At 44.7% G+C, this 25,994-nt stretch overlaps 1 protein-coding gene and 2 pseudogenes across 1 annotated transcript; 1 reads left to right on the top strand and 2 right to left on the bottom strand.

Annotated features, from left to right (window-relative positions):
- LOC150042096 (lysophosphatidic acid receptor 3-like) overlaps positions 1-25,994 on the bottom strand; it is a 181,658-nt pseudogene that overhangs the window by 35,367 nt on the left and 120,297 nt on the right.
- LOC150042104 (killer cell lectin-like receptor subfamily B member 1B allele A) lies at positions 10,463-24,853 on the top strand. The gene is made up of 6 exons (XM_090325165.1): positions 10,463-10,571; positions 13,454-13,552; positions 15,420-15,494; positions 19,337-19,494; positions 23,315-23,430; positions 24,363-24,853. The coding sequence occupies exons 1-6, from the start codon at positions 10,481-10,483 to the stop codon at positions 24,496-24,498; spliced, it is 675 nt and encodes a 224-aa protein (XP_090181291.1). The 5' UTR covers positions 10,463-10,480; the 3' UTR covers positions 24,499-24,853.
- Positions 21,050-23,290, bottom strand: LOC150042105 (acidic leucine-rich nuclear phosphoprotein 32 family member E-like; annotated as a pseudogene).

Below are 25,994 nucleotides of genomic sequence, written 5' to 3'. Positions count from 1 at the left end.
CAACATCTAAGTTAACTCTGCAGGCCTTTAGACAGATCTCAATAGGAAATGGGTGAAAAATGAAAATTCTTGATTCAGATTAAAGAAATACAGTTATCAGAGAAACCTCAGGCAAACAGCCCGACAACTTAGCAGGAAACCCTGAGGCAAGAACTTCTAAGAATTTGAAGTCATATCAAGATTATGTGGTCCACTTGTTTAAAAAAAGGGAGGGAGGGGCTGGAGTGTGGCCTAGTGCTAGAGTACTTGCACGCAAACCTGGATTCGATTCCTTGGCACCACATACATAAGAAAAATAAAAAAGCGGGAAGTGGTGCTGTGGCTCTGGCTCAAGTGATAGAGCTTTAGCCTTGAGAAAAAAGTCTAAAGATAGTGCTTAGGCCCTGAGTTCAAGCCCCACGACTGGCAAACAAAACAAAACAAAACAAATAGAGATTAGACATCAGAACTCGGATGACAGTGTGTTTATATGTGGTCTTTGTCTTTATAAACCCCAACTTTGTGAATTCGGGGCTGCTCACTTCTCAGTTGGGTTAGCTCCGGCCAGTCAGCTCAATAAACTTCAGACTTTTTACCACCAGAGTTTGTAAATTCTTTCTTTCTTTCTTTTCTATTTTATTTTTCTTTTTGGCAGTCCTGGGGCTTGAACTCAGGGCCTGAGCATTGTCCTTGGGCTTTCTCAAGGCTACAGCTCTACCACTTGAGCTGCAGCACCACTTCCAGCTTTTTCTATGTAGTACTGAGGAGTTGAACCTGGGTTTCCATGCATGCTAGGCAAGCACTCTACCACTAGGCCAAACTCCCAGCCCACAGTTTGTGACTTTAATGGGGTCCCAACCCACTTAAAATAGGAACAGGATCTCAAATGCAAAACTTCCTTTCCTGAGCTGATGTCCCAGCTCAAAATTGACTGCCACTTGGGCTTTGAGCCGATACAGGGAGGTTAAGATTTTATACTATCCATTCATTTTGACTCCCTTGAGTTGTTTTTTTGTTTTTTGTTTTTTTTTTTTGCCAGTCCTGGGCTTGAGCTCAGGGCCTGAGCACTGTTCTTGTACTTTCTCAAGGCTAGAGCTCTACCACTTGAGCCTCAGCACCACTTCCAGCTTTTTTTTTCTAAGTATGTGGTACTGAGGAATCGAACCCGGGTCTTCATGCATGCTAGGCAAGCACTTTAACCACTAGGCCAAACTCCCGGCCCCTCCCTTGAGTTTTTACTACCCACTGACACAAATGCCTGGCAAGTTCCTATGCAGTCATGAAGTAGATAGACATGGGCAGTAAGAACGCATGCTTACAAAGTATTCCATGATCTTCTGGCTCTGATTCATTTTAAATGGCCAAGCACAGGAGACTCTAGGATCTGACACCATCTCTGCCATCTGAGCTGTGATTTACTGCATGTGGATGTTTCATTCCTTTTGTCCTGTCCGTGTCCTTTCCACACAAGGATAAATTTCCCATTGGCTTTTCACTTGGTTACTGGACTTGAACTCAGGGTCTAAGTGCTGTCCCTCAGCTCCCCAGCTCAAGGCTAGAACTCTGCCACTTTGAGTGCCAAAGCAACTCTGCCCCCTCAGATTAGAGAGCATGATCTCACAGGGACTTTGCCAGGGCGCGCTCAGAACCGCAGTTTTCCGATTAAATGAGTCATTTTAAGAGGGCCGCTTTACTCCAATTAAAAGCAACAAGGTAGTCAACACAGAAGTTTTTAAGCCTAGTGTTACCTGGAGCTTGTGAAGGACAGAAGTTAACATCTGACAGACTTGTAAGAATCTCTTCTCCTTCTATGTGGGCCTGCTGGAAATTGTTACAAACAAACAAACAAAAACTCATAAGGGCAAACTGAAATGGCATTTAAACAATCTGTTGGACCCTTGGGGGTCGTGAGGGCAACTGAAATGGCAGCAGAGATCATCCCTCTTCTCATCAATGGCTGTGCAATGCTAACTGTGCCTGCAAGATGGCGACTGAATCCCAGGCTCCACCAGCTACAAATATTTCTCTTCCCCTATCTATAACAACCCCAACTTGCTTAGGTTCCCGCACAACCTCTCTGGTGCCCGCCCAGGGGGTTTGCCCTGAAGCGAACCCCAATAAACTTTCCCTTGCCTTTACTTACCCCGTGTCTGTTAGATAATATGGAGACTTTGCCAAAAAATCCCACAGACATCCAGGATGAGGGAACAAAGGAAGACTTTAATGCCCGGAAAGGGACCAGCAGACTGGTCCCCCATAGCTGAGCAAATGGGAAGAAGCACAGGCTATTGCTGGGGTGACCTGTGTAGTCTGTGGGAAATGGACTGGTCACCTGATCCCCCAGGGGACCTCTAGCAGTAGTAGAGTGTTGGCAATCTTACTGGGCAGCCTGGTGATAGCTCAGCCCCAGGGGGCTGTCCCAGACCAGTGGGGGGCTAGGTGATTCTAATGAATGCTCCTGATGTTGCCTAGGGAACAAGCATGCTGGCTGGTGAGAGAGTTCTGAGAGGCCACCAGGCCTGCACTGTCACACTCAGTGTCTCTCCTCATCTCGAACCCTCACACACTCATTTTGGCAGTCCTACTTTTCCTTTTTTTTCCACTTGGAAACAAACATGTCGGACAATCTCACTTCTAAATTTTATCCAGAAGTCCATTTCTAATTAAAACAAACCAAAAACTTTTACTAATCTTTGCTTTACCATTTTATATGTTAGCCTTTATTTGCATTTGAAGAGTTCTTTGTAGGCTCAAGGCACTCCCCTAGCCTCCAGGCCTCCATTTATTTATTTTATTAATTTATTTTGCCAGTCTTGGGGCTTGAACTCAGGGCCTGAGCACTGTCCTTGGGCTTTCCTCAAGGCTAGAGTTCTATCACTTGAGCCACAGCTCCACTTCCGGTTTTTTCTATTAATGTGGTACCAAGAAGTTGAACTCAGGTCAAGGAAAGTACTGTACCAGTAGGCCAAACTCCTGGCCCCAGGCCTACTTTTAAAAGAGGCATTTATTTATTTATTTAGTAGTCTGAGTAACTGCCTAGAACTCCATTAACAGTTTGAAGTCAAACAACAGGTTTTTTTCCTTATTGCAAGAATTGTAAATATCACTGTACCAAATTTAAATATATATCTATAGATATAGATCCAATTGTAAAATAGCACTGAAATCACATTATCACACTGATAACATTTTAAACCCTCCATTAATGCTTTTCCAAAAATTCTTTTTTTTTTTTTTTGAGTGTCATGGAGCTAGAACTCTGGGTTTATGTATTGTCCTAAGCTCTTCAGTCAAGGCTACCGCTCTATCCCTGGACCCCTTGAGCCACAGCCCCACTTCCCATTTTCTAGTGATTAATTGCACATAAGAGTCTCAAGGCCTTTAGTGTCCGGGCTGGCTTTGAACTTTGATCCTCAGATCTCAGCCTCCTGAGTAGCTAGGATGACAGGCGTGAGCCACTGTGCCCAGCCAAAAATTCTTTTTAAAGACAACCCAAAGGGAAATTTTCAAAATACCAGTCACATCACCCATTTTACCATCAGGTTTCCAGTGCCAGTCTGTCAGGAAAAGAGGGTGAAGATGGTCCATTCAGCCCATCCTACTAGGTTTAGAGAACAGCTTTTGTGCCAGCTTATCATCTTCCACCATGCGGGGACTCCCCCTACGGCCTGTCTCCCTATGGTAATCAGAGCCACACCTTTGCCAGTTCACCTCTCACCCCCAAAGATAGTACAGGCCTAACCTAACTTTTCCTTGGCACTTGATTACATAAAGAGTTTTAAACACATAGGCAAAGTTTCTGGCTGTGAAAAACAAACCTTCACATTTAAATTATGAATGCTTATTTCTGCTACTTATCCTCAAATTTAGCAAAGGGAAATAAATCCCAAATCCTCTGATGCCTTTTGCTAAACCACATAACTTAATTACAATGTAAAACTTGATTACAATGTAAACAGCCTTATGCATTCTATGTAATACCAGATGTTTTTTCAAGTGCAAATTATGAAATCCATAGAATAATCTTTTAATTAGTTCCTCTTTAAAACAATGCAATAGCAAAGACATAGCTACTAAAGTAGAAAGATAATCAAGCAACTGGGAAAAGATATTTACCAATAATACAGCAGACAAATGCTCAATATCCAATATCTACAGGGAACATAATAAACTAATTCCCCCTAACCCAACAAACCAATCACTAAATGGGCAAAGGCACTAAAGGGAGACCTATCAAAAAAGAGGTTAAAATGACAGAAAAGCAGATGAGAAAATGCTCATCATCCATTTTCATAAAGGAAATGCAAATGAAAACAACCGTAAGATACCACTTTACCCAATCAGAATGGTAACAACAAATGCTGGCAGAGATGTGGAGAAAGAGGAATCCTACTGCACTGCTGCTGGGAATGTAAACTAGTTCAGCCACTCTGGAAGGGAGTTTGGAGGTTTCTCCAAAAACTAAAACTAGACCTTCCCTATGATCCCGCCATACCACTCCTGGGCGTCTACCCTGAGCATCTTAAGCCGGATATGATAAGGACACCTGCTCAGCTATGTTCATCTCTGCACTATTCACAATAGCCAGGTGATGGAAACAATCCAGATGCCCTCCTGAAGATGAATGGATACAGAAAATGTTGTATATTTATAAATGGAATTCTACACAGCCACTAGACAAGATACAATAATGGCATTCACTGTGAAGTGGATAAAACTAGAGCAAATCATGTTGAGTGAGATAAGCCAAGACCAGAACAAAAGACACATGGTCTCCTTGATTTGTGGATATTAGATCCGAACAGTACAAAAGCGAGGACCCCACACTCGGGTATTCAAGGTCAGTGACATGGTCTCGGAGATATAAATATAACTACATAGACAAAAATCTATGATGAGATATATATTCTATAGACATATTGATCTATAGATCTGTTCTATAGATCATATGTATCTTTGACATACAAACTCTCAGCTTAATTTTATTCTTAAACTTATGTGGCAGTGATTGCATATACAGAGTCCATTCTTGAACACTTGTTTGTTAAACTTGACATATGAAATACGATGTAAAAGAGTCAGTGTCGGGCTGGGAGTTTGGCCTAGTGGTAGAGTGCTTGCCTAGCATGCATGAAGACTCGGGTTCGATTCCTCGGTACCACATACATAGAAAAAAGCCAGAAGTGGTGCTGTGGCTCAAGTGGTAGAGCCCTAGCCTTGAGAAAATCCAGGGACAGTGCTCAGGCCCTGAGCCCAAGCCCAGGACTGGCAAAAAATAATAAAAATAAAAAATAGAAAAAAAAAGAGTCAGTGTTAATAAAAATCCTTTTAATAAAAAATAAAAATAACACAATGCAATAATTCTCTAAGACATTTGAAATACCCAAACCTGATCACTTTTCTTGAGCTTTAGACTCAAATTTTTTGTGTTCAAGTAGAAATTCACCCATTGTTTTATACAGCATGCAGATAATTTAATCTTGAATATGTTCACTCATGTGAACATTCACATACAATAATTCTCACAAAGATCGTAAAGCATGCAAAATTAATATGCGCCATATAGCCATATATTTTTGGGGACTTTTAGTGTCAGGAGTTTTTTTTTTTTTGGCCAATGTCACTCTTGCTCATGATAACCAAGTTTTAAAACAAAACTTCTTAACAAAGTCCTAATTTAGACCATTTTACATATCAATTTACCCTAGGGCCAAATTTAAACCTGGGAAACCAAGACTGATGCCTTTGTCCTATCTTCAGATTGTCACTTCAGCCAGATTGGTAGAAAAAAAAAAAGACCCAAACTAGCTGCCATGCCTTACCTATGCCCACCGCAAAGGCAGCCATGGAAGAACCAAGCCATACCAGGCCTGTGACCCATCCCAGCTGTGACTGCAACTTTAATTCCCCAGAAATGTCCAAATAAATAATAGCAAAGACACAGGATCCATATTCAGGACTGGTGCCAACTTCAAATAACAAAAAACAAAACACAAGACAGGAGACCTTTTCAAACAAGTGAATTACCCAGGGAAACAGAAATCAAAACCACAAGACAGACAAGACCACAATGAAAATGAAAATGGCCGTGAGGTGTCAAGAAGCAGACCAGATTCCTGCTTCCACTGGGCTGACCGGGGCATCGGAGAGTGGGTGGCGTGTCCAGCTTTCTCATGCACAGCAGACAGACAGGACTCACCTCCACAGACCCACAGCCTTCTTGCTCACCACATCAAGGACAAAGCTCAAGTGCCTACACAGGCAGCTCAGTCTTCAGCTGGGAGGAGGCTGGTGGCAGGCCTACACCCCTGCACTGGGGGTCCTCATGTCCCCTATCCCAGATGAGCCCCCAAGTGTCGTGGGGTCCTGATCCAGGAATAATGAGAGCAGTCAAGTCACAACTGGGAACAGATAAGATGTTTTTATTGAGTGAGAAATGTCTGATGCATCAGATGACACTGAGGTCAGGATCCCAGAATGTCACACCAGCCTATGTCTGGGGGTTCCTTTTAACCCCGGAAACCACAGGAAATTCCCCGCCTACCTAATTAACATATTTTACCTTCTGAAAAATACATAATCATACAAAAGGTGCATCTTACAAGTGTGAGTCATACAGAGCAAACCAGCTTCAGGACAAGTACCCGTTCCAACCAAGTTGAACACATATGGCTTTATGGTGGGGTTAGCTGGAAAACTTTTAGCTTCAATCAGTAGAATAATATTGACATTACAAATAATATTGGCAATACTAAAAATTGGAACAAATTAAAACAACAAGTTTTTTACCCCATTTCAAAATCCCCGCCATGTTTTCTTACCCTGGTGACGTGTCTAGAAATTGTTCACCTCCATCTGGTAGGCCTCTTGGAATTCTGGGGGGGGTCTGGCATCTAAAGTCTTGGGGCTCAACACCCCACTTTGGGTCACCCACTATCCCAGAGCCCTTTTCCATTTCTAGTTGTTTCTATGTCTTCTGTACTCTTCTTTTTCTTCTCTTCAGTTTCCCCCAGGACGCACTTGGTGTTCAAGCAACCGCAGCAGGTGTGTCACAAGGTCTCCACCTCTCCATTTTGCCCTCATCTGATCTGAAGGGAAGGGGACCCCTAAGACCCAGCCCCACATGAGAGCTCAGGTTCCAATCCTTTCTTACCACAAGTAAATCTAGGGTTTGGATGACTGATGTTCATTTCTTGGTGCAGGAAGTGGAGGGGAGGAAGTTGAAGAGGCCAGGCGGAATGAAGCACACACCACCCTAACAACCCAGTAGAGCCCATAGACTCCCTCCCTCCTGGGGACAACCTGAGATCCAGGTTATCTGCCCTCCTGCCCTGCGTGTGCCCCAAGTTGGAGGGCAGAACCTGGGGAGTCCCAGGAACATGCCTCCTGCTCTGGGAGTCTATTTTTCAGAGCCCTATTATTTATTTATTTATTTAGTTAGTTAGTTAGTTAGTTTTACCCCAGGACATTTTTTTTTCTTCAAGGTGACTATACTGCAATCCGACCTTAGAGGGACAGTTATCCTACATAATCCAGTACTTTTTGTGTGTGGGGGGGTCATGGGATTGAACTGGGTGCTGTCCCTGAGCTCTTCAGTTCAAAGCTACCTCCCTACCCTTGAGCCAAGCCCCACTTCCCATTTTCTAGAGGTTAATTGGAGATAAGAGTCTCAGGCTCTTACTCTGAAATGTTAGGCAATCTGAGAAATAAATGGAAAGTTGGAAGATTAAAAAAAAAGTTTCAGGTCCTTTTGTGTCTGGGCTGTCTTTGAACTTCGATCCTCAGATCTCAACCACCGTAGTAACTAGGATTACAGGCGTGAGTCTCTGTGCCCAGTTACAGTAATTTTTTTTTAATTGCTATCTAGCCATCCTCGGTTCTCATAAACTGTAACCTTTGTTCTACAAAACGACAACCAAAATGGAATTTCAGAGAATTTCAGAATAGAAGGAACCATTAGCACTCAGAAACGCCGCACTTTCCATGTGTTATTTTTTACTTCCTTGAAGAAGTCGTGCGCCAGGTCCCTCTTTCCACTTCATGCAATGTAGAGAGAGAGAGAGAGACAGAGAGACAGAGAGACAGAGAGAGACAGAGAGGCAGAGAGGCAGAGACAGAGAAAACCCAAGGACAGTGCTCAGGCCCTGAGTTCGAGCCCCATGACTAAAACAATAAATAAATAAATGTGACCTTTGGTTTACTTTTATTGATCCAGACCATAGAAGCAGCAGGTATAATAATGCACTTTTAAAGAATTAGGCCCATCCTCAGGGAATAATGCCTTCCTCCCGGGTTCTTTTTCTTCCAGTGTCCTGGCATTTTGGGGCATTGCATTATATACTGGCTGGATTGGAAGAGCCTGGATGTTCAAGATGAGCATCAGAAATTCATGATTGGCCTTTAAGATGTAGAAAAGTCAGTCAGGGAAACAATGCCCTCATCAAAATGCTTCCAAAGAAGCCTGGGGTTAAATACTTTGCCAACAAGTTTATAGACCAAAATAAAATAAAATGAATGTTTACCTCGCCCTCTGTTGGGAACTGGAAGTATACCAACGTAGAGGAAAACTGATTTATTTTTACACATTTTCAAAATTGTTATTGTAAAGGTGACACACAGAGGGGTGACAATTCCATGAGTCAGTAAAGAATGCATTTTTTTGTGGCTCATGGGGCTTGAACTTGGTCTGGGCACTGTCCCTGAGCTCTTCAGCTCAAGGCTACCTCCCTACCCTTGAGCCTCTTGAGTAGCTAGGATTACAGGCGTGAGCCACCACGCCCGGCAAGAATGCATTTTTTTTTTTTTACCATTCCTGGGCTTGAGCTCAGGGCCTGAGCACTGTCCTTGGACTTTCTCAAGGCCAGAGCTCTACCACTTGAGCCTCAGCACCACTTCCGGCTTTTTTCTATGTATGTGGTACCTAGGAATCGAACCTGGGTCTTCTTGTATGCTAGGCAGGCACTCTACCACTAGGCCAAACTCCCAGCTAAGAATGCTTTTGTTTGACAGTTTCCCCTTCCTCCACTCTCTTCCGGCTTCTCCCTCCCATCCCCATTCACCAATTGTAGAGCTCATTTTCCATATGTGCCCAATGAGAACTGAGGCTGCCTTTGTTTACCCTTTCACTCTCCACTTCTATGCCTCCCTCACGCTCCCAAAGACAAGCAAAAATACATGAGACCAAAAGAAGAAAACGATAACAATAAGAAAGAGAAACTTATTTCCATTTCCTGGAGTTCATTTTAATCAATATCCTTTTCTTTTCTTCTTTTTCTTTTTTCTGCTTTTTTTTTTTTTTGTCGTCGGTCATGAGACTTGAACTCTGGGCCTGGGTGCTGTCCCTGAGCTCTTCAGCTCAAGGCTACTGCCCTACCCTTGAGCCACAGGGCCACTTTGAGTTTTCTGGTCATTAATTGCAGATAAGAGTATCAGGGACTTGGGGCGAGGAGTTTGGTCTAATGGTAGAGTGCTTACCTAGCATGCATGAAGACCCGGGTTCAATTCCTCAGTACCACGTACATAGAAAAGGCTGGAAATGGTACTGTGGCTCAAGTGGTAGAGCTATAGTCTTGAAAAAGTCCAAGGACAGGGCTCAGGCCCTGAATTCAAGCCCCAGGACTGGCAAAAAAAAAAAAAAGTCTCAGGGACTTTAGTGCCTAGGCTGGCTTTGAACCATGATCCTCAGGTCTCAGCCTCCTGAGTAGCTGGGATGACAGGTTTGAGTGGTGCCAGGCTTCAATACCATTTTTCTATGATCCAGGACCCAGAGACCCTGTAAGCCAGACCCAGAGACACACAGGCTGCATGGCTTCTTTCATTGATGGCACCAGAATGTGCCTAGAAATGTACAGATAAACACAGTGGATAGTAACATAGAAAGAGAAATGGTATTGGACAGGATACGTTATACAGGATTCTAGGCATTCACTCCCACTGAAACTCTAGGAGAAAGATCCTCAGTTGGGAATCACAAAGGTGAAAACTCATCTTGTGAAGCAGGAACAGAACTCACAGAAGGCCGGGAGCGTGGCCTAGTGGTAGAGTGCTCGCCTAGCATGCATGAAGAGCTGGGTTCAATTCCTCAGTACCACATACACAGAAAAAGCCTGAAATGGTGCGGTGGCTCAAGTAGTAGAGCCCTAGCCTTGAGAAAGCTCAAGGACAGTGCTCAGGCCCTGAGTTCAAAACCCAGGATTGGAAAAAAAATCAAAAGTTCAGGGGTTCAGGGATAGTGCCCAAGATCTCAGTTCAAGTGCCAGGTATGGCACCAAATATTAATAATAATAATAATAGTAGTAGTAGTAGTAATAATAATAATGCAAGACTCTAGCATTTCAGACCTTCAGTTCAATGTTCTCGGGACGAGCTCTGGTCATGTGTGGGTTGGGCCAAGACAGACATCAAACCATGCACACACTGAACTTCCGCTGGCTGAGTGTTTCTCTGCCCCCTGAGCCTGGACGCTGTCCTTTTCTCTAGAAAATCACCTCTTCCTCCAGGCATGGCCACCCCGGTAATTTATGCTGATTTAAATCTGCCCAGAGCCCCTGAGTGCGGTAGTGTTATTGCCTCCTCTCTCCCTCCCCCTCCAGGTAAGTGGCTTTATTGTTTTGCTATTTGGGTTTTTGTTCTGTGTGTGTGTGTGTGTGTGTGTGTGTGTGTGTGTGTGTGTGTGTGTGTGTGTGTTGAGTTTGTTCTTTCTTAACTGTAGGATTGTGTCCCCTGGCTTTGTGGATTGAGGTGAAACATATTCCTTAAGCTTTCCCGGGGATTCTTTTCATTGGGGAAGTTTAATACTTCCTTCTCCTGCCATCATGAGAATCCACACAGAATATGAATTTTGCATCTCCTTCAACCACATGACAGAATGACAAGCTGCCATGAGGCAAGCTGGGTATTCAGCTCCCTGCACAGAATCTTCATAGTGAGATCCCACGACAGAAGGTTGTGTTCACAAGAATCTATGCCAAAATACAGGAATGAGAGAATACCGGTGCTCACGCCTGCAATCCCAGCAGTTCAGGAGACTGAGATCTGAGGACCATGGTTCAATGCCAGCTGGGGCAGGAAAGTTCATGAGAATCGTCTCCCCAAGGAATCACCAGAAAAGCCAGACATAGAGCTGTGGCTTCCAGTGGTAGAGTGCCAGCCTGGAACACAAAAGCTCGGTGGCAGTGCCCAGGTCCTGAGTTCAAACCCCAGGTCTGGCACAAAAGAAAAAGAAAAAATCTGGGCGAGGTGGCTGATGTCTGTCATCCTAGCTACTCAGAAGGCTGAGATCTGAGGATCACAGTTCAAAGCCAGCCCAGGCATTAAGCTCTGTGAGACTCTAATCTCCAATTAACGACCAGAAAACCGGAAGTTGTGCTGTGTCTCAAGGGGTAGGGTGGTAGCCTTGAGCTGAAGAGCTCACGGACAACGCCCAGGCCCAGACTTCAAGCCCAATGACCGACCAAGAAAAAAAAAAGGAAAGAAAAAAAAGAACAAGATACAAAAGGCTGCCAGAAGACTTAGGGAGGAACATTCTCGAATTGCAACCTGAGATTTTTTTTATATTACAGGTATAACTATGTTTTGGGGGGTGGTTGATGGTGAAAAGTCTGAAGTTTATTGTGCACACCTGTCGGGGCTAACTCAACTTGGGAGAGAACAGTCCTGAATTCAAAAAGCAAGGGGAGGGGGGTTGTAAAACTAAAATCCACACACTGCCACAGGCAGGTAGACAATAATTTTACACCACTTCACCATTCCAGTCCAGACTGGCCCGTGGCTGTCATGACAACCAGACCAAAGAACCTATCATTGTAAAGTCAAAACTGGCACTCACTCACCAGGAGACTGGGGAGCGGTGCTAAGTGCTTGGGTTTCCAAGTTGACTGCGTAACCTTGGGGCGACATTCATCCCCAGAACTGCTTGCCTGGGGTTTTCTGATAAGTTTGCTGTTTGCTTAAGGATTTTCTGATAAGCTTGATGTCCTTGGTGCTAGCTTATGTTGACAAGTCTAGAAACTGAGGAAGAAAAAAATACATTAGCTATATATCATATTTCTACACATTTACTTACATATATATCACTGTAATATCTTCTGAACTCAAACTGATTTTTCTCACAATATTCCTTTTGCAATGTTTCTACTTGAATTTCCATGGTGGAATCTATGTCTGATTATTATTAGGTTGCACTATCTCCCTGTGTTTGAATCTGATTAACATGTGTTCAGTTCTTAGTATAATTTTACTGTTATTATTGAGCTGTCACACAGAGGAATCACGATTCCGTAAGTCAGGTCATGTGTACGAGTGTTGTAGACACAAGTGATCCATTTTGGGTGGGACATCTTTGCCTCGGGAGGCTGAGACAGGAGGATGATGGTTCAAAGCCAGCCTAGGTGGGAAAGTTCATGACATATTTCTCTTCAGGGAACCCCAGAAAGCCAGAAGTCGAGCTGGGGCTCAGAGTGTCCAGCCCTCACCACAAAAGCTTAGGGACGGCATCCAGGCCCTGAGTTCAAGCCCCAGAAATGGCAAAGCAAAACCAAAATCAGAACTCGCAGCCGTGTTCACGTGGGCTCTGGGGAAGTGTGTCTCCCTGCACACGCCAGGCCGGGTTTTGGTGAGCTGGCTCCATTTTGGCAGGAAAGGCAAATCTTGGCCTGCTTTCATTGCTTCGTCCTTAGCCGCAGACAGCGGCTGGGAGGCAGCCAGGGGAGAAAGGAAATTCAATTTCAGAACAGAAGAGCAGGGGACAGGAGAGAGGGAAGTTTCCTTCCATACCATTGATTCCGGGTCCCCAATCTGTGAGTGCAGAAAATTCCATCTGCCATCCCTTAGCCCACACAATGCCACCCTGAGAAGCAATTTAACAGGAACATGAAACAAACAAACAAACAGATAAATAACTAAATACATGCCGAATTTGCTTGCGGTAAAGTTGTAGGCCTTGAGAATGAGAGCAGAATCATTTGTGGGTGTGAAAACCACACGGAATCTCATGCTGAGTGGGTGCTGACCACACGCGGGGGCCTTAGGTCTCAGCCCAGCCAAAAACTCAGGAAGGACTCGAGCTGTGACCTGCTTTCTTTGTGACCAAAGGGCGAGTGGTTACCTCTGTGAAATGAGTGGAGAACACACAGTGAAAACAGCTCACAGCCTGACATCCCAGCTACTCAGGAAACCCAGTGCTGAGGCTGAGGGTTCAGTGCCATGCAGGAGAGTCCATGGACCTGCAAAAGAAGAAGTTGGAAGCAGAGGTGTGGTTCAAGTGGTAGAGAACCAGCCTTGGGAGAAGTAAAAAGCTCAGAGAGTATGCTAAAGCCATGAGTTCAAATCCCAGAACACACACACACACACACACACACAATGTGCCTGGGCTGGCTTCAAACCCTGATCCTCAGCTCTCAGCCTCCTGAGTGGCAGGGCTGACTGGCGGGACCCACCAGACCCCAGGTGAACACGTGTTTCTTGCTCTTTCCAGATGTGTGCCACAGGCCCCATTGGCGCGGGCGGGTGTTCAGGCTTTCCTGTGCTTGTGTGACTCTACTGGTCCTGGGCGTTGTTGGGCTGAGTGTGGCAGGTGAGTGAGGTGGGGTGGGGGTCTCAGGGCTCCTCTCTGTTTCCATAGCAAGGCTGAGAGCTTCTTGACAGAGTTTGGTCCCCTGCTGTGGGTGGACAGGAGAGGAGGCACCTTTGGGATGTGTTGTCACAAGATTCCCACACCCACCATGCAAACAAACCAGCAACCCTCCCTTGTTTTCCCAGCTCTCTAGATATGACTCAGAGCCATTTATGGGGAAACCACACGTGTGACACCACCACGAAAACACACCCCGTGACTCCTGCCTGTCATCCCTGCTACTCAGGAGGCTGAGATCTGAGCATCACAGTTCAAAGCCAGCCTAGCTAGGAAAGTACATAAGACCTTTAGCTCTCCAGTGAACCACCAAAAAGCGGGAAGGGAGCTGAGGATCAAATGGTGGAGCACTAATGGTTTTTTTTTTTTTTTTTTTTTGCCAGTCCTGGGGCTTGAACTCAGGGCCTAAGCACTGTCCTTGGACTTTCTCAAGGCTAACTGTTCTACCACTTGAGCCACAACACCACTTCCAGCTTTTTCTATGTATGTGGTATTTAGGAATTGAACCCGGGTCTTCATGCATGCTAGGCAAACGCTATACACTAGGCCAAACTCCTGGCCCTAGAGCACCAATCTTGAACAAAGAAAAAGACTGTGATCAGGCCCTAGGTTCAAGCCCCAGGACCCCCACAGAATAACGAGATCACAGCTGTGACCCAAAGATGACATTTAAAGTTAAAATTAAAGTAAAACTGGTTGCTCACTACTATTATCCTAGCTACCCAAGAGGCTGAGATCTGAAGATCACGGTTCAAAGCCAACCCAGGCAGAAAAAGCCATAAGATTCTTCTCTCCAATGAACCACCAGAAAACCAGAAGTGGTGCTGTGGCTCAAGTGGTAGATGGCTAGCCTTGAGCTGAAGAGCTCAGGGACAGCACACAGGCCCTGAGTTCAAGCCCCACAACCAACAACAACAAGAACAACAAAATTAAAGTTAAAATTTGCAGTGAAGGGGCCAGGATTTTGGCCTAGTGGTAGCGTGCTTGCCTAGCATGCACAAAGACCCGGGTTTGATTCCTTGGTATCACATACAAAGAAATGCCAGAAGTTGTGCTGTGGCTCAAGTGTCAGAGTGCTAACCTTAAGGAAAAAGCCCTAGGACAGTGTTCAAGCCCTGAGTTCAAGCCCCAGGATTGGCAAATATATATATATATATATATATATATATATTATATATTTTCCAGTGATTTACAGTTTGCAGATAGTCTGCTACCTTCCGGCTGGTGGGCGCCAATCTCCCAGTGAAAACAGAGAAAGACTCCATTTTGAAGGGGAGAGGAGCTGAAGAAAGCCCTTTCCCCGATTGATTGATGTCATACAGAACACATAACCCCATATCGAGGGGCAACTTCCTTGATGCTCTCCTTTTTGTTGTATTGTTTGTTTTTGTTTGTGTGTGTAAGTGTATGTGCTGGTCCCGGGGCTTGAACTCAGGGCCTAGGCATTGTGTCTGACATTTTGTGTTCAAGACTGGTGCTTGACCCCTCAAGCCACAGCTCCACTTCCAGCTTGATGGAGATTCAGCAGAGATAAGAGTTTTCTTATGAGAGCTGGTTTTGAACTTGGATCCTCAGATCTCAGTATCTGGGATGACAGGCGTGGCGCCACGGTGCCTGTTTTATTTTTCTGTGTTTGTTTGTAATGTTTTTGTCTCTGAATCAGGGCTCTTTGTCACCCCATCAGGAATGGCTGGTCTTTCTTTGCAAGCATGTCGAGATAACTCGATTTGGGTCGCATGCATATAATAACATGTAACGCCCCTTCAAGCACATGTTTCAATATCCACCCTCTCCATTTGTTCTTTACTAGTGGCATTCTTAACACAAAAGTCACCGACAAAAGAAAGCAGTGTGGACATTCAAGAAAACAGGACTGAAGGACCAGGTAAATCGTCTTGGCTTGAATTCCCTAAGGGCTAATGTGGGGTGAATATCCCGTGGTCATTCCAGCAGCCATGCATGAGGGGTTTATGCTAGACAGAACTAAAGGGGAAAAAAGTTAAGGACTGGGAGCGTGGCCTAGTGGTAGATTGTTTGCCTAGCTTCACAAAGCCCTGGATTCGATTCCTCAGTGCCACAGATGCAGAAAAGCTGGAAGTGGTGCTGTGGCTCAAGTGGTAGAGCGCCAACCTTGAGCAAAAGAAGTTCAAGGACAGTGCCCAGGCCCTGAGTACAATCTTGAGACTGGGGGGAAAAGAAAAGTCCTTCCTGTATCCTCAGCTACTCAGGAGGCGGAGATCTGAACATCAAATTCAGAGCCAGCCAGGGGGGAAATTCCAAGAGACTCTTATCTCCCATGAACCAGCACAAAAAACAAAAAGCAGCAAATGGAGCCGTGGTTCAAGTGGTAGAGTGCTAGCCTTGAGGGAAAAACTCAGGGACAGTGCCCAGGACCTGAGTTCAAGCCCCAGGATCGGCAAGAAAGAGAGAGGGGGGGGGGAGACAGAGAGACCAACAGACAGACAGACAGACAGACAGACAGACAGACAGACACACACACACACACACACACACAGAGCTATGAATGCATCATTAGGCAGGAATTTCTTTAGAATATTTCCTGCAGTCTTTCTCGTGGATTTAATGAAATCGGTTACTCTTGGCTGTATGCTTTGTCCGTGGCTTTAGGTTTGCACATTTTTAGGTGAGTTAAATATTGGTATCTATTTAGGCAAATTAACACTGGTGATGAATTTAATGGAAGTGAGAAATAGTCTTTGTTTTGGTGAGAGTGTGTGTGTGTGTGTGTGTGTGTGTGTGTGTGTGTGTGTGTGAGAGAGAGAGAGAGAGAGAGAGAGAGAGAGAGAGAGAGAGAGAGAGAGAAGAGAGAGAGAGAGATAACTATGTGTACTGGGATTTGAACTCGGGTTCTTGAGCTTTACTGTTCAAACAAAGTGATCTACTACTGGAGCCCTAGCTCCACTTCTAGCTGGCCAGGCTGGCTTTGAACCTGAGCCTTCGATCTCAGTCTCGTAAGGAGCTGGGATCACAGGTGTGAGCCTGACATCTTGGTCAGTGTCTGTTGAATCAGATCAGCTGGAACCAGGTATTCTGTCTCTTGGCATCTTAAAAAAATTTACAAGCGAAAATTAAAAAGTTTCTGCACAGATAAAAGCATAGCCACTAACGTAGAAAGACAGCCAACCAACTGGGAAAAGATATTTACCAATAATACATCAGACAAATGCTTAATATCCAATATCTACAGGGAACTCAAGAAACTAATCCCCCAAAAACCCAATAAACCATTCACTAAATGGGCAAGGGAACTAAAGAGAGACTTATCAAAGGAAGAGATTAAAATGGCAGAAAAGCATATGAGAAAATATTCATCATCTCTGGTCATAAAGGAAATGCAAATAAAAACAACCCTAAGATACCACCTTACCCCAACAAGAATGGCCAAGATTTTGAACTCAGACAATGACAGTTGCTGGCGGGGTTGTGGAGAAAAAGGAACCCTACTGCACTGCTGGTGGGAATGCAGACTAGTTCAGCCACTCTGGAAAGCAGTGTGGTGGAGCTTCCTTAAAGAACTGAAAATAGACCTTCCCTATGATCCCGCCATACCACTTCTGGGCATCTATCCTGAACAGCACAACCCAGGATATTATAAAGACACCTGCTCAGCTATGTTTATCTCTGCACTATTCACAATAGCCAGGCGATGGAAACAACCCAGATGCCCTACTGCAGATGAATGGATACAGAAAATGTGGTATATGTACACAATATAATTCTACATAGCCAACAGACAAGAGAAAATAATGTCATTCGCAGGGAAGTGGATGAATCTAGAGTGAATCATGTTGAGTGAGATTTAAGTCAAGACCGAACAAACAAAAGGCGCATGGTATCCTTAATATGTGGCTATTAGATCCAAACAGTACAAGAGCAAAGACTCAATATTTGTGTACCCGAGGCTATGGACATGGAATTGGAAATATAAACGGAACTACATAGTCATAAAAATTTATGACTATAGACATCATGTTTTATTACATAGATTAAGATGTACCTATGATATACAAGCCCTGAGCCTAATTTTAATGAAGTTGTAAAATCTAAGTGCCAGCGATTGTTGTCGCTGTCCAGCAACATGGGTATGAGTGGGCCACCTAGGGCCAGCTGGAAGTCCCCTGGCGCCCAGCGAGATGGCAAGTAGCGATAGCCCAGCCCTTCTCCAATTACCTGGGAGAAAACAACACTGAGCCAGGAGCTGTGTCAGCTGTGAATATTTACTGTGGGGGGGAAGGGGGCGGGGAAGGGGAGAGCAGCCAATAGGAAAAGGCCAAGGTGCTATCACTAAAGATGAGGGCCAACTTTTAGGTACTGGGCAGGACCTGCCCTACGGGGGTTCAGTTGAGTCACATACACAGAAACACCTCAAGAGAGGTCTGCGAGGAAGGCCTGGCCAAAGCCCTTTAGTGGCCGCTGAGCCAGAATGGTGAACAGGCCCCAGAGATGGTGATCAGACCCCAACAACTGTATATAGAGATTCCCTTCTTGAATACGTCATTTGAAATAGGATGTAAAAATCAATGTTGACAAATTCTTCAAAAAAAGAATAAAAAACAGCACTGGACCAGCAGAGTGGAAAGTATCACAGACAGCATTGAACCTGCATTGCAGAAAGCCAAGGATCGTAATCGAGGCCTGTTCTATCATGAAGAATATCTGTTGAAAGTTGAAAGACAATTGATGGCTTTCAAGAATGGCTTTCTGCTAGTCTATGCCTATGATATTTTTTTGTTGCCAGTCCTGGGCTTAAGCTCAGGGCCTGAGCACTGTCCTTGGACTTTCTCAAGGCTAGGGCTCTACCACTTGAGCCTCAGCACCACTTCCGGCTTTTTTCTATGTATGTGGTACTGAGGGATCAAACCCAGGCCTTCATGCATGCTAGGCAAGTACTCTACCACCAGGCCCAACCCCCGGCCTGTGTATGATGTTTTTAACAGGGCATCTGACTAGCCTAATTGCTAAGTGTACAGGACCATATATAATGAAGTGTATCCACACCAACTCCAAGAGAGGGAAAAAGAGGTTCTTAGGATATCCTGCACGTAGTTACTTTCTCCTTCTTTTCTCTTAGTCTTCTGTACCTTGTGTCCTGTATGTAAGATTATTTGGTGTGTGAGAGGGAAGGGAATCACAGGAACAGAGGACAGAGGGTGAACTAAGGCAGCGTTGATCTCCACTGGACATTATGCTGGAAATGAACCCGACCATTTGCGGGAGAAGGGATAGGGAGGGTAAGTGGAAAATGAGGGGTGGAGTAACAGTGTTTAAAACAAGTGTACTCATGACTTTACTTACCTAATTGTACCTCCCCTGCTCATCACCTTTTCAATTAAGATTAACCAAAATAAAAAAATAACCTACAAGCTGGGCATGGTGGCTCCCGCCTGTCATCCCAGCTACTGGGGAGGCTGAGATCTGAGGACCATGGTTCAAAGCCAGCCTAGGCAGGAAAATCCATGAGATTCTCATTTCCAGTGAACCACCAGAAAACTGGAAGTGGCACTGTGGTTTATGTGGTAGAGCGCCAGCCTTGAGCTGAAGAGGTGAGGGACAGAGCCCAGGCCTTGAGTTCAAACCCCACAACTGTCTTAAATAATAATACTAATAATGAGCGTACTGTGACAACATGGCTGCGTGACCTGTTGCATGGTGGTCATGATTCATCGGGGCCGGTGGTGGAAGGTCAACCTCTCCCTGTTTCTCCAGTGGAGACAGTGCCCCTGGCCTCGTGCCCCCTGTCGTGGCAGCAGCATGGAGACAAGTGCCTCTTCTTATCATCCACGTCTGTGACTTGGCATGACAGTCTGGCTGCCTGCTCCACTAAGGAATCCAGCCTGCTGCTCATTCGCGATCGGGAGGAGCTGGTGAGCGGGGGTGGGGTGAAATGTCTTCCTGGAAGTCAGCAGCCTGGGACCCCGGCCAGGATCTCTGCACTTCTCACCAAGCGTTCTGTACATATGCCTCTGTCTACATGCATCCAATCACTATCCACCTTCCCACCATCCCTCCTTCATCATCCTCCATCCTCCATCACCATCCATCCATCCATCCATCCATCTATTCATCCATCCATCCACATCCAGCAACTATCATCAGTCATCCATCCATCCATCCATCCCTCCATCCATCCATCTATTCATCCATCCATCCATCCACATCCAGCAACCACCATCACTCATCCATCCATCCATCCTCTATCCACCCACATCCATCAACCATAATCAGTCATTCATCCATCCATCCATCATCCATCCACCCACCTACCCATCTATACATCCACCGACCTACCCATGTACTCACCCATCCGTCCACCTATCCATCCTCTATCTATCCACCCACCCATGCACTCACCCATCCATCCACCACCTACCCATCTATCCATCCATCCATCCATCCACTCACCCATCTACCACCCATCATCCATCATCCATCTGTCTATCCATCTATTATCCCATCACCATCATGCATCATCCAACATCCACCCATCCTCCATCCATTCATCATTTCTATCTCTATTTTTGTATTTATGCATCTATCTTTTTTGAATTTGTTTTTATAACACTGTCATGGCTTTATTAAAAACACAGTTGTACAAAAGTGTTCAAAATGTTAAGGAGAGATTCTTGAGGAACTTAACACATTATATACATACTGCCTTACAAAGAGCATTAAAACAGGACCCAGAACTTCTATAAAATATAAACCCACTCTTACTTTATTTGCATGAAAATAACCACCCACAAAGATAAGGAAGTCTTAAAAGTTATCTGGGGGCTATAAGTGAAGTCTCAAACCAAAGGAATTTTCATTTTGTTGGCACAATAAGATGATTGATATGAAAGTCAATATATATAAAATAAGCATTGATTGATAGACAATATATATAAAATAAGCATTTTATAATGGTTAGAATGAGCAATTTTTAGGAGCTAACACAGGCATTTCACTTGATAAAATTAGGAGAAAAAATATTCATCTTTTGGAGATTTCCATCTCTCCCACCAAATTTATCTCAAGAGTTTTATTTCAGTCCGTTGTGCAGCCTTTTAGTTTTTCACAATTTTTGTTTGTGGGTCATGGGGCTTGAACACTGGGTCTGGCCCTGTCCCTGAGTTCTAAATTGATCTCAACACTACCACCCTATCCCTGGGCCTGGCCATTCTCTTCTTATTTTGATAGAGTATCTCATGTCATCAGCCAAGAAAGATTTAACAGTACATAAAAACTCTATTCATAATATTTTAGCTCAGAAAAGTCTCTAATTCTCCCACTTAAAAAAAGAAAAAACCCAGACAAGCCTGAAAAGGTAGTTGAGGTATTAGACTAAAGGATTTTTCTAGATAGCCCCAAGTTTCCAGTCTTTTGGGGTAGGAGAGGGAATGAAGACGAGAAGCTGATTATAGACAGATGATGGGAGAATGCATTTCTAAAATAAAAAAAGCCACACTGGATGCCCGGTCTGCAGCCTGAAGAAATAGTTTGCCCAAATGTCTCTGGACATAGCATAGGCGATGTTTCCTTCTAAAACAAAATCTTCTCAGTCACTATAAAATAAATGGGCTATATTGCTGAATAGAAATCTCCCCAAATCCAATAACTATACGGACTGCTAAATGAACTTTTTATTATTCTGATTCTACTCTCCAATGTATTCAAGTGACAAGACAGCCCCAAATGCTCATAGCCAGAAAAAATAAGTAAATAAAATGAAAATAACTGCCTTCAAACTAAACATCTAAATCACTTCTAAATAAAATAATCAACTTATCAATCAAGAAGCTATTTTCCTTTCATATTAGAACTGACTGTGATTTTGGTTAATTTATAAATCACTTCAAAACCTTACAAAAGAAAGGCAAACTACACCTGTATAAAATCGATCATGTTTTAATTATGGGCTAAAAACATCTAAGACAGTAAGCCTGAATTAGAAAAATCAAGATGCCAAATAGATTGCTAGACAACTGCACAGTGGGTGGAGGGAGTTAATGAAAATTTTCTCTACTTACAACAAGATCATTAATACACTAGTAAATCTTAATTGGAATGATAAGGTAAAAATAGTAAAACCACAGCTCTCCTATTAAAAAAACAACAGTTACAGATTGAGGATGCTGCACAGCCAGGCAGCGAGGAAATGGAATCTTAGAATGCTCTGGTCCTCTTCTTCTTCTCCGTCATGCTCACCATGTTCTCTCTTCTCTCTGCCTTCCTCCTCCTCCTCCTCTTCCTCCTCCTCCTCCTCGTCCTCTTGCTCCTCCTCCTCCTGCTCCTCCTCCTGCTCCTCCTCCTCCTCTTCCTCCTCCTCCTCCTCCTCCTCTTCCTCCTCCTCCTGCTCCTCGTCCTCCTCCTCTTCCCTTTCTTTATTATAATCATCTTCTTCTTCAGCCTGAATTTCCTCTTTCATTTAGTATGAAAGGCCCACTTCCTCTTCCTCCTCTCCCAAGTGTGAATCTGCTTCCTCCTCCTCTTCCCCCTCCTCCTCTTCCCCTTCCAAGTCTGGTGCTCCGTTTTCCTCCTGATCAAATCCAAGTATGACATTTGCTGCAGCAGCAAATCTCTGTGGTCTTCCAGGTCTGGGATCTCACCATGAAACAAGTCGAGACTTCTCAGGTTGTTCACATTGTGTAGAGCCTCCACTGAGGGCTTTGATTTTGTTTCCTCTCAGATGGAGGTGGGGAAGAGTCAGACATTTCTTGCCAGGACTTCTAGTTCTTCAGAAATTATATTGTCAACCGAGTTCCAACTTTCGAACTTTATTCAAGCAGGGGAGCCAGGCCAGAGAACTGGATTCCACATCCGCCGAACTCAGAAACCCGAGCTCTTTCAACGTGTCGTTCAGGCCTTCAGCTTCCACACTGCCACATAGGCAACTATCAACACCTATCCCTGCTGTTACCTCCTCCGGGGCTAATCTTCTTCATCTCCATGTCCTCCTTTTACCCCTTTCCACTGCCCCAGCCCTCATCTTTTTCCTTTCTAAGGTTTAGAAATGAATGTAGAGAAAGCAAATGCAAACAAATAGGTGCAGAGGAGAAAGAAAAGAATAGCAATGCCTTCTGCATGTTGTGTATGTATCTGTGTTTCTGTGGATATGTGGATATGCACGCTTGCATGTATCCATCTTTTGGTGTTTATCCAATTTTCTTATGTATGTTTGTATAACACTTCCAACTTTATTTCTGCATCTAGGCATCGACATCTATGATGTGTGTATGTATGTATGTATGTATGTATGTATGTATGTATGTGTGTGTGTGTGTGTGTATGTGTCTATCTGTATACATCACAGAGAAGGCAGAATTAACACTTAGAGACGTGAGGGCATTCTTACTTGTGCTGCTACACTAGGGGAAAATAAAATAAAAACAGCTGGGTGCTGGTAGCTCACACCTGTCATCCCAGCCTCTCAGGAGGCTGAGATCTGAGGATCAGGGTTCAAAGCCTACTCAGGCAACAAAGCCTGTGCGACCAATGAACCACCAAAATGACCTAGGTGCAGTTGTGGCTCAAGTGGTAGAGTGCCAGCCTTCAGCAAAAGAGCTCAGGGACAGTGCTCAGGCCACGAGTTCAAGCCCCAGGACTGGCACACACACACACACACACACACACACACACACACACACACACACACACACACGCACACACACACAGAGTCATGTTGTCATTTGTTCTCTATCCCAGAGGCTCCTGCAGAACTCTCTAGAACATGACAAAAGCCTCCACTGGATTGGACTAAATCACACACTGCCGGAGGAGGCGTGGAAGTGGATAAATGGCTCTGCGTTCAATCCCACCACGTGAGTCCGGGGATGTAATGTGACACTCCACGGGTGTCAGCTGTGTGCTGTAAGATGGAGCCTGTGCTCAACAGAGGTGTCTTTGTTTGGTCAGGAAATTTCCAGAGGCTGAACAGCCTGCGAAGACAAGGGGTTCCCAGGCTGCAGGAGCATTTCCACGTGGCAGGGGCGTCACTCGCTCTTTTATCCAGTGTGCACACTCATCTCCAGTTAGTTTGTTTATTTCGCTGCTGCTCCTGGGGTTGGAACTCAGGGCCTGTTCTGTCACTTGGCTTTTTCACTCCAGGCTGGTCCTCTGCCACTTGAGCCACAACTCCACTTGCAGCTTTTCTGGTGGTTCATGGGAGATCAGAATCTCATGGACTTTCTTGCCTGGGCTGGCTTTGAACCTGGATCCTCAGATCTCAGCCTCCTGAGCAGCTGGGATAACAGGCGTGAGCCACCAGAGCCTGGCTTCTAATGGAGTTTGACAGGACCAGGAAGAGTTTCACAGCTTCAGCTGGGAATCAGTGGCTCACGCCTGTCCTCCCAGCCACTCAGGAGGCTGAGATCTGAGGATCCAGGTTCAAAGCCAGCCTGGGCAAAAAAAAAAACATGAGATTTTCATCTCCAATGAAGCCACCAAAACAGTGGTAAGTGGCGCTGTGGTTCTAATAGTAGAGTGCTGGGCCTTGAGCAAAAGTAGCTCAGGGACAGCACCAAGGTCCTGGGTTCAAGTCCTGGGAAAACACACACACACGCACACACAGGAATGATTCTTTCCAGTAGAGATGAACTCTAGCATGGCTGAGGATTCTGTGAGCTGCATGAAAAGGTTTTTTGGCAACCTTGTGTTGGTGACCTTGAGCCTGTGTCCTTTCTGCGGGTCGTGGGGGGAGGGATGGATTGAGACATTGCTCCACGTCACGTGGGTTTTTGGTCCTGCCTCTCAGATTCCAGATGACCGGAGATTCCCAGGCCCCGAGCTGCGCCCACGTCTCACACAGAGGCCTCTATGCTGAGAACTGCGATTCTGAAGTAAAATGGATCTGCCAGAAGGAACTTTCCAGACAGAAATCACAGCCATGACTCCCAGCTCAGCTTTCTGCCTCTCCAGTTCGGATCTCACCCTTGTCCTGTGCACAGAACTTGGAACGGGAGATCCTGGTGGGGAATAAATCTTGGTTGTGGATGGGGGGCGGGAGGGGAATAGCAAGAGGAGAAAAATAAGGAAATGTGAACACACACATAAACCCGTTGGCTTTGTGTTCTGTCCACCATGGCGCTCGACTGAGCTCGTTCTAGAGTCCACATTCCTGCACAGACCTGGAGTGCAACTGTCAACCCCCCACTCTGTGCTGGACCTTCAACTCAGGGCCTTGTATTATTACTCGGGGTACAGTGCCTGCCTCATATGCAGGAAGCCCTGGGTTCGATTCCTCAGTACCACATACATAGACCAAAGCCAGAAGGAGCACTGTGACTGAAGCGCTAGAGCGTTAGACTTGACCACAAAGAGGCTCAGTGTCAGTGCCCAGGCCCTGAGTTCAAGTCTCAGGACTGGCAAATTTTTAAAAAAAAGAATCTAATAGACTTTCTTTCCCAGGCTGATTTTGAACCTCAGTCCTCAGCTCACAGTTAGTTGCCTGAGTAGCCTATAAAATATTAAATATGCAATATGCATTATATGTACTAAATATAATATTTATATGTGATTTCTAATATATTATTTAATAAAATAGTATATAGTATTTTATAACATTCTTATGATATAAAATCTAATATATATTATATCATATCCTTATATATCATATATTATATATCATAAGAATATATGCTATGGAATATATTATTATAAATATATTCTTACATTATATTATGTATTGCATTATATAACATAATATGTTACATATTATGAAAATATAATATATGTATTAAACACATGTATTTTATGTGATATATGCTTAACATATCATATGACATGGACAGTTATATACTATATGGTACTTGTGTATTGTATTAATTATATATTATGCAAACATGCACATATACATACAAAACTACAGAACACAGATGTATATTTTGGGGTGGGTACTGGCCCTGAACTGGAGCTGGGTGCCAATCCCTGGGCTTTGTCCACTCTCGGCTGTTGCTTTACTACTTGAGCCACAGCTCCACTCCTGGCTTTTTGCTGGTCACTGGAGATGAGAGTCTCACCGAGAGACTTCCCTGCCCAAGCTGGCCTGGAACTCCATCCTCAGGTCTCAGCCTGTGAGTGGCTGGGATGACACGCCCGCGCCACCATGCCCCGCTGCAGCCCGTCAGGCACTGGACCGCCACAGGCCAGCCTGTTAAAATGTCCCCAACGCTCCAGCCTCCTCTCTGTGTGAACTCACAGCATGGACACAGCAACCATCAGGTAAGAGCGTGGAAGCAGACCAGGTAAGGGATCGCTCAGGACAATGCTGGGCATATGAGAAGGAGAAGAAGAGGAAGGAGGAGGAGAAGAAGAAGGAGGAGAAGAAGGAGGAGGAGGAGAAGAGGAAGGGCGGCATTGATCAGGCAAAGGATCAGAACAAAGGCAT

The sequence above is a fragment of the Megascapheus bottae genome, chromosome 37 (genome assembly GCF_031878675.1).
Source record: "Megascapheus bottae isolate mThoBot1 chromosome 37, mThoBot2.hap1, whole genome shotgun sequence".
Taxonomy (NCBI): Eukaryota; Metazoa; Chordata; class Mammalia; order Rodentia; family Geomyidae; genus Megascapheus; species Megascapheus bottae.
Note: the sequence above shows the minus strand (reverse complement) of the source record. Positions and strands in the feature narration are given on the sequence as shown.

What these genes read in the sequence shown, in the direction of transcription:
- LOC150042104 (XM_090325165.1), top strand. Translation starts at nt 10,481, where the DNA reads ATGGCCACCCCGGTAATTTATGCTGATTTAAATCTGCCCAGAGCCCCT. An exon ending in CTCTCTCCCTCCCCCTCCAG is followed by an intron (nt 10,572 to 13,453) that starts GTAAGTGGCTTT and finishes TGCTCTTTCCAG; the next exon opens with ATGTGTGCCACAGGCCCCAT. An exon ending in AAACAGGACTGAAGGACCAG is followed by an intron (nt 15,495 to 19,336) that starts GTAAATCGTCTT and finishes CTGTTTCTCCAG; the next exon opens with TGGAGACAGTGCCCCTGGCC.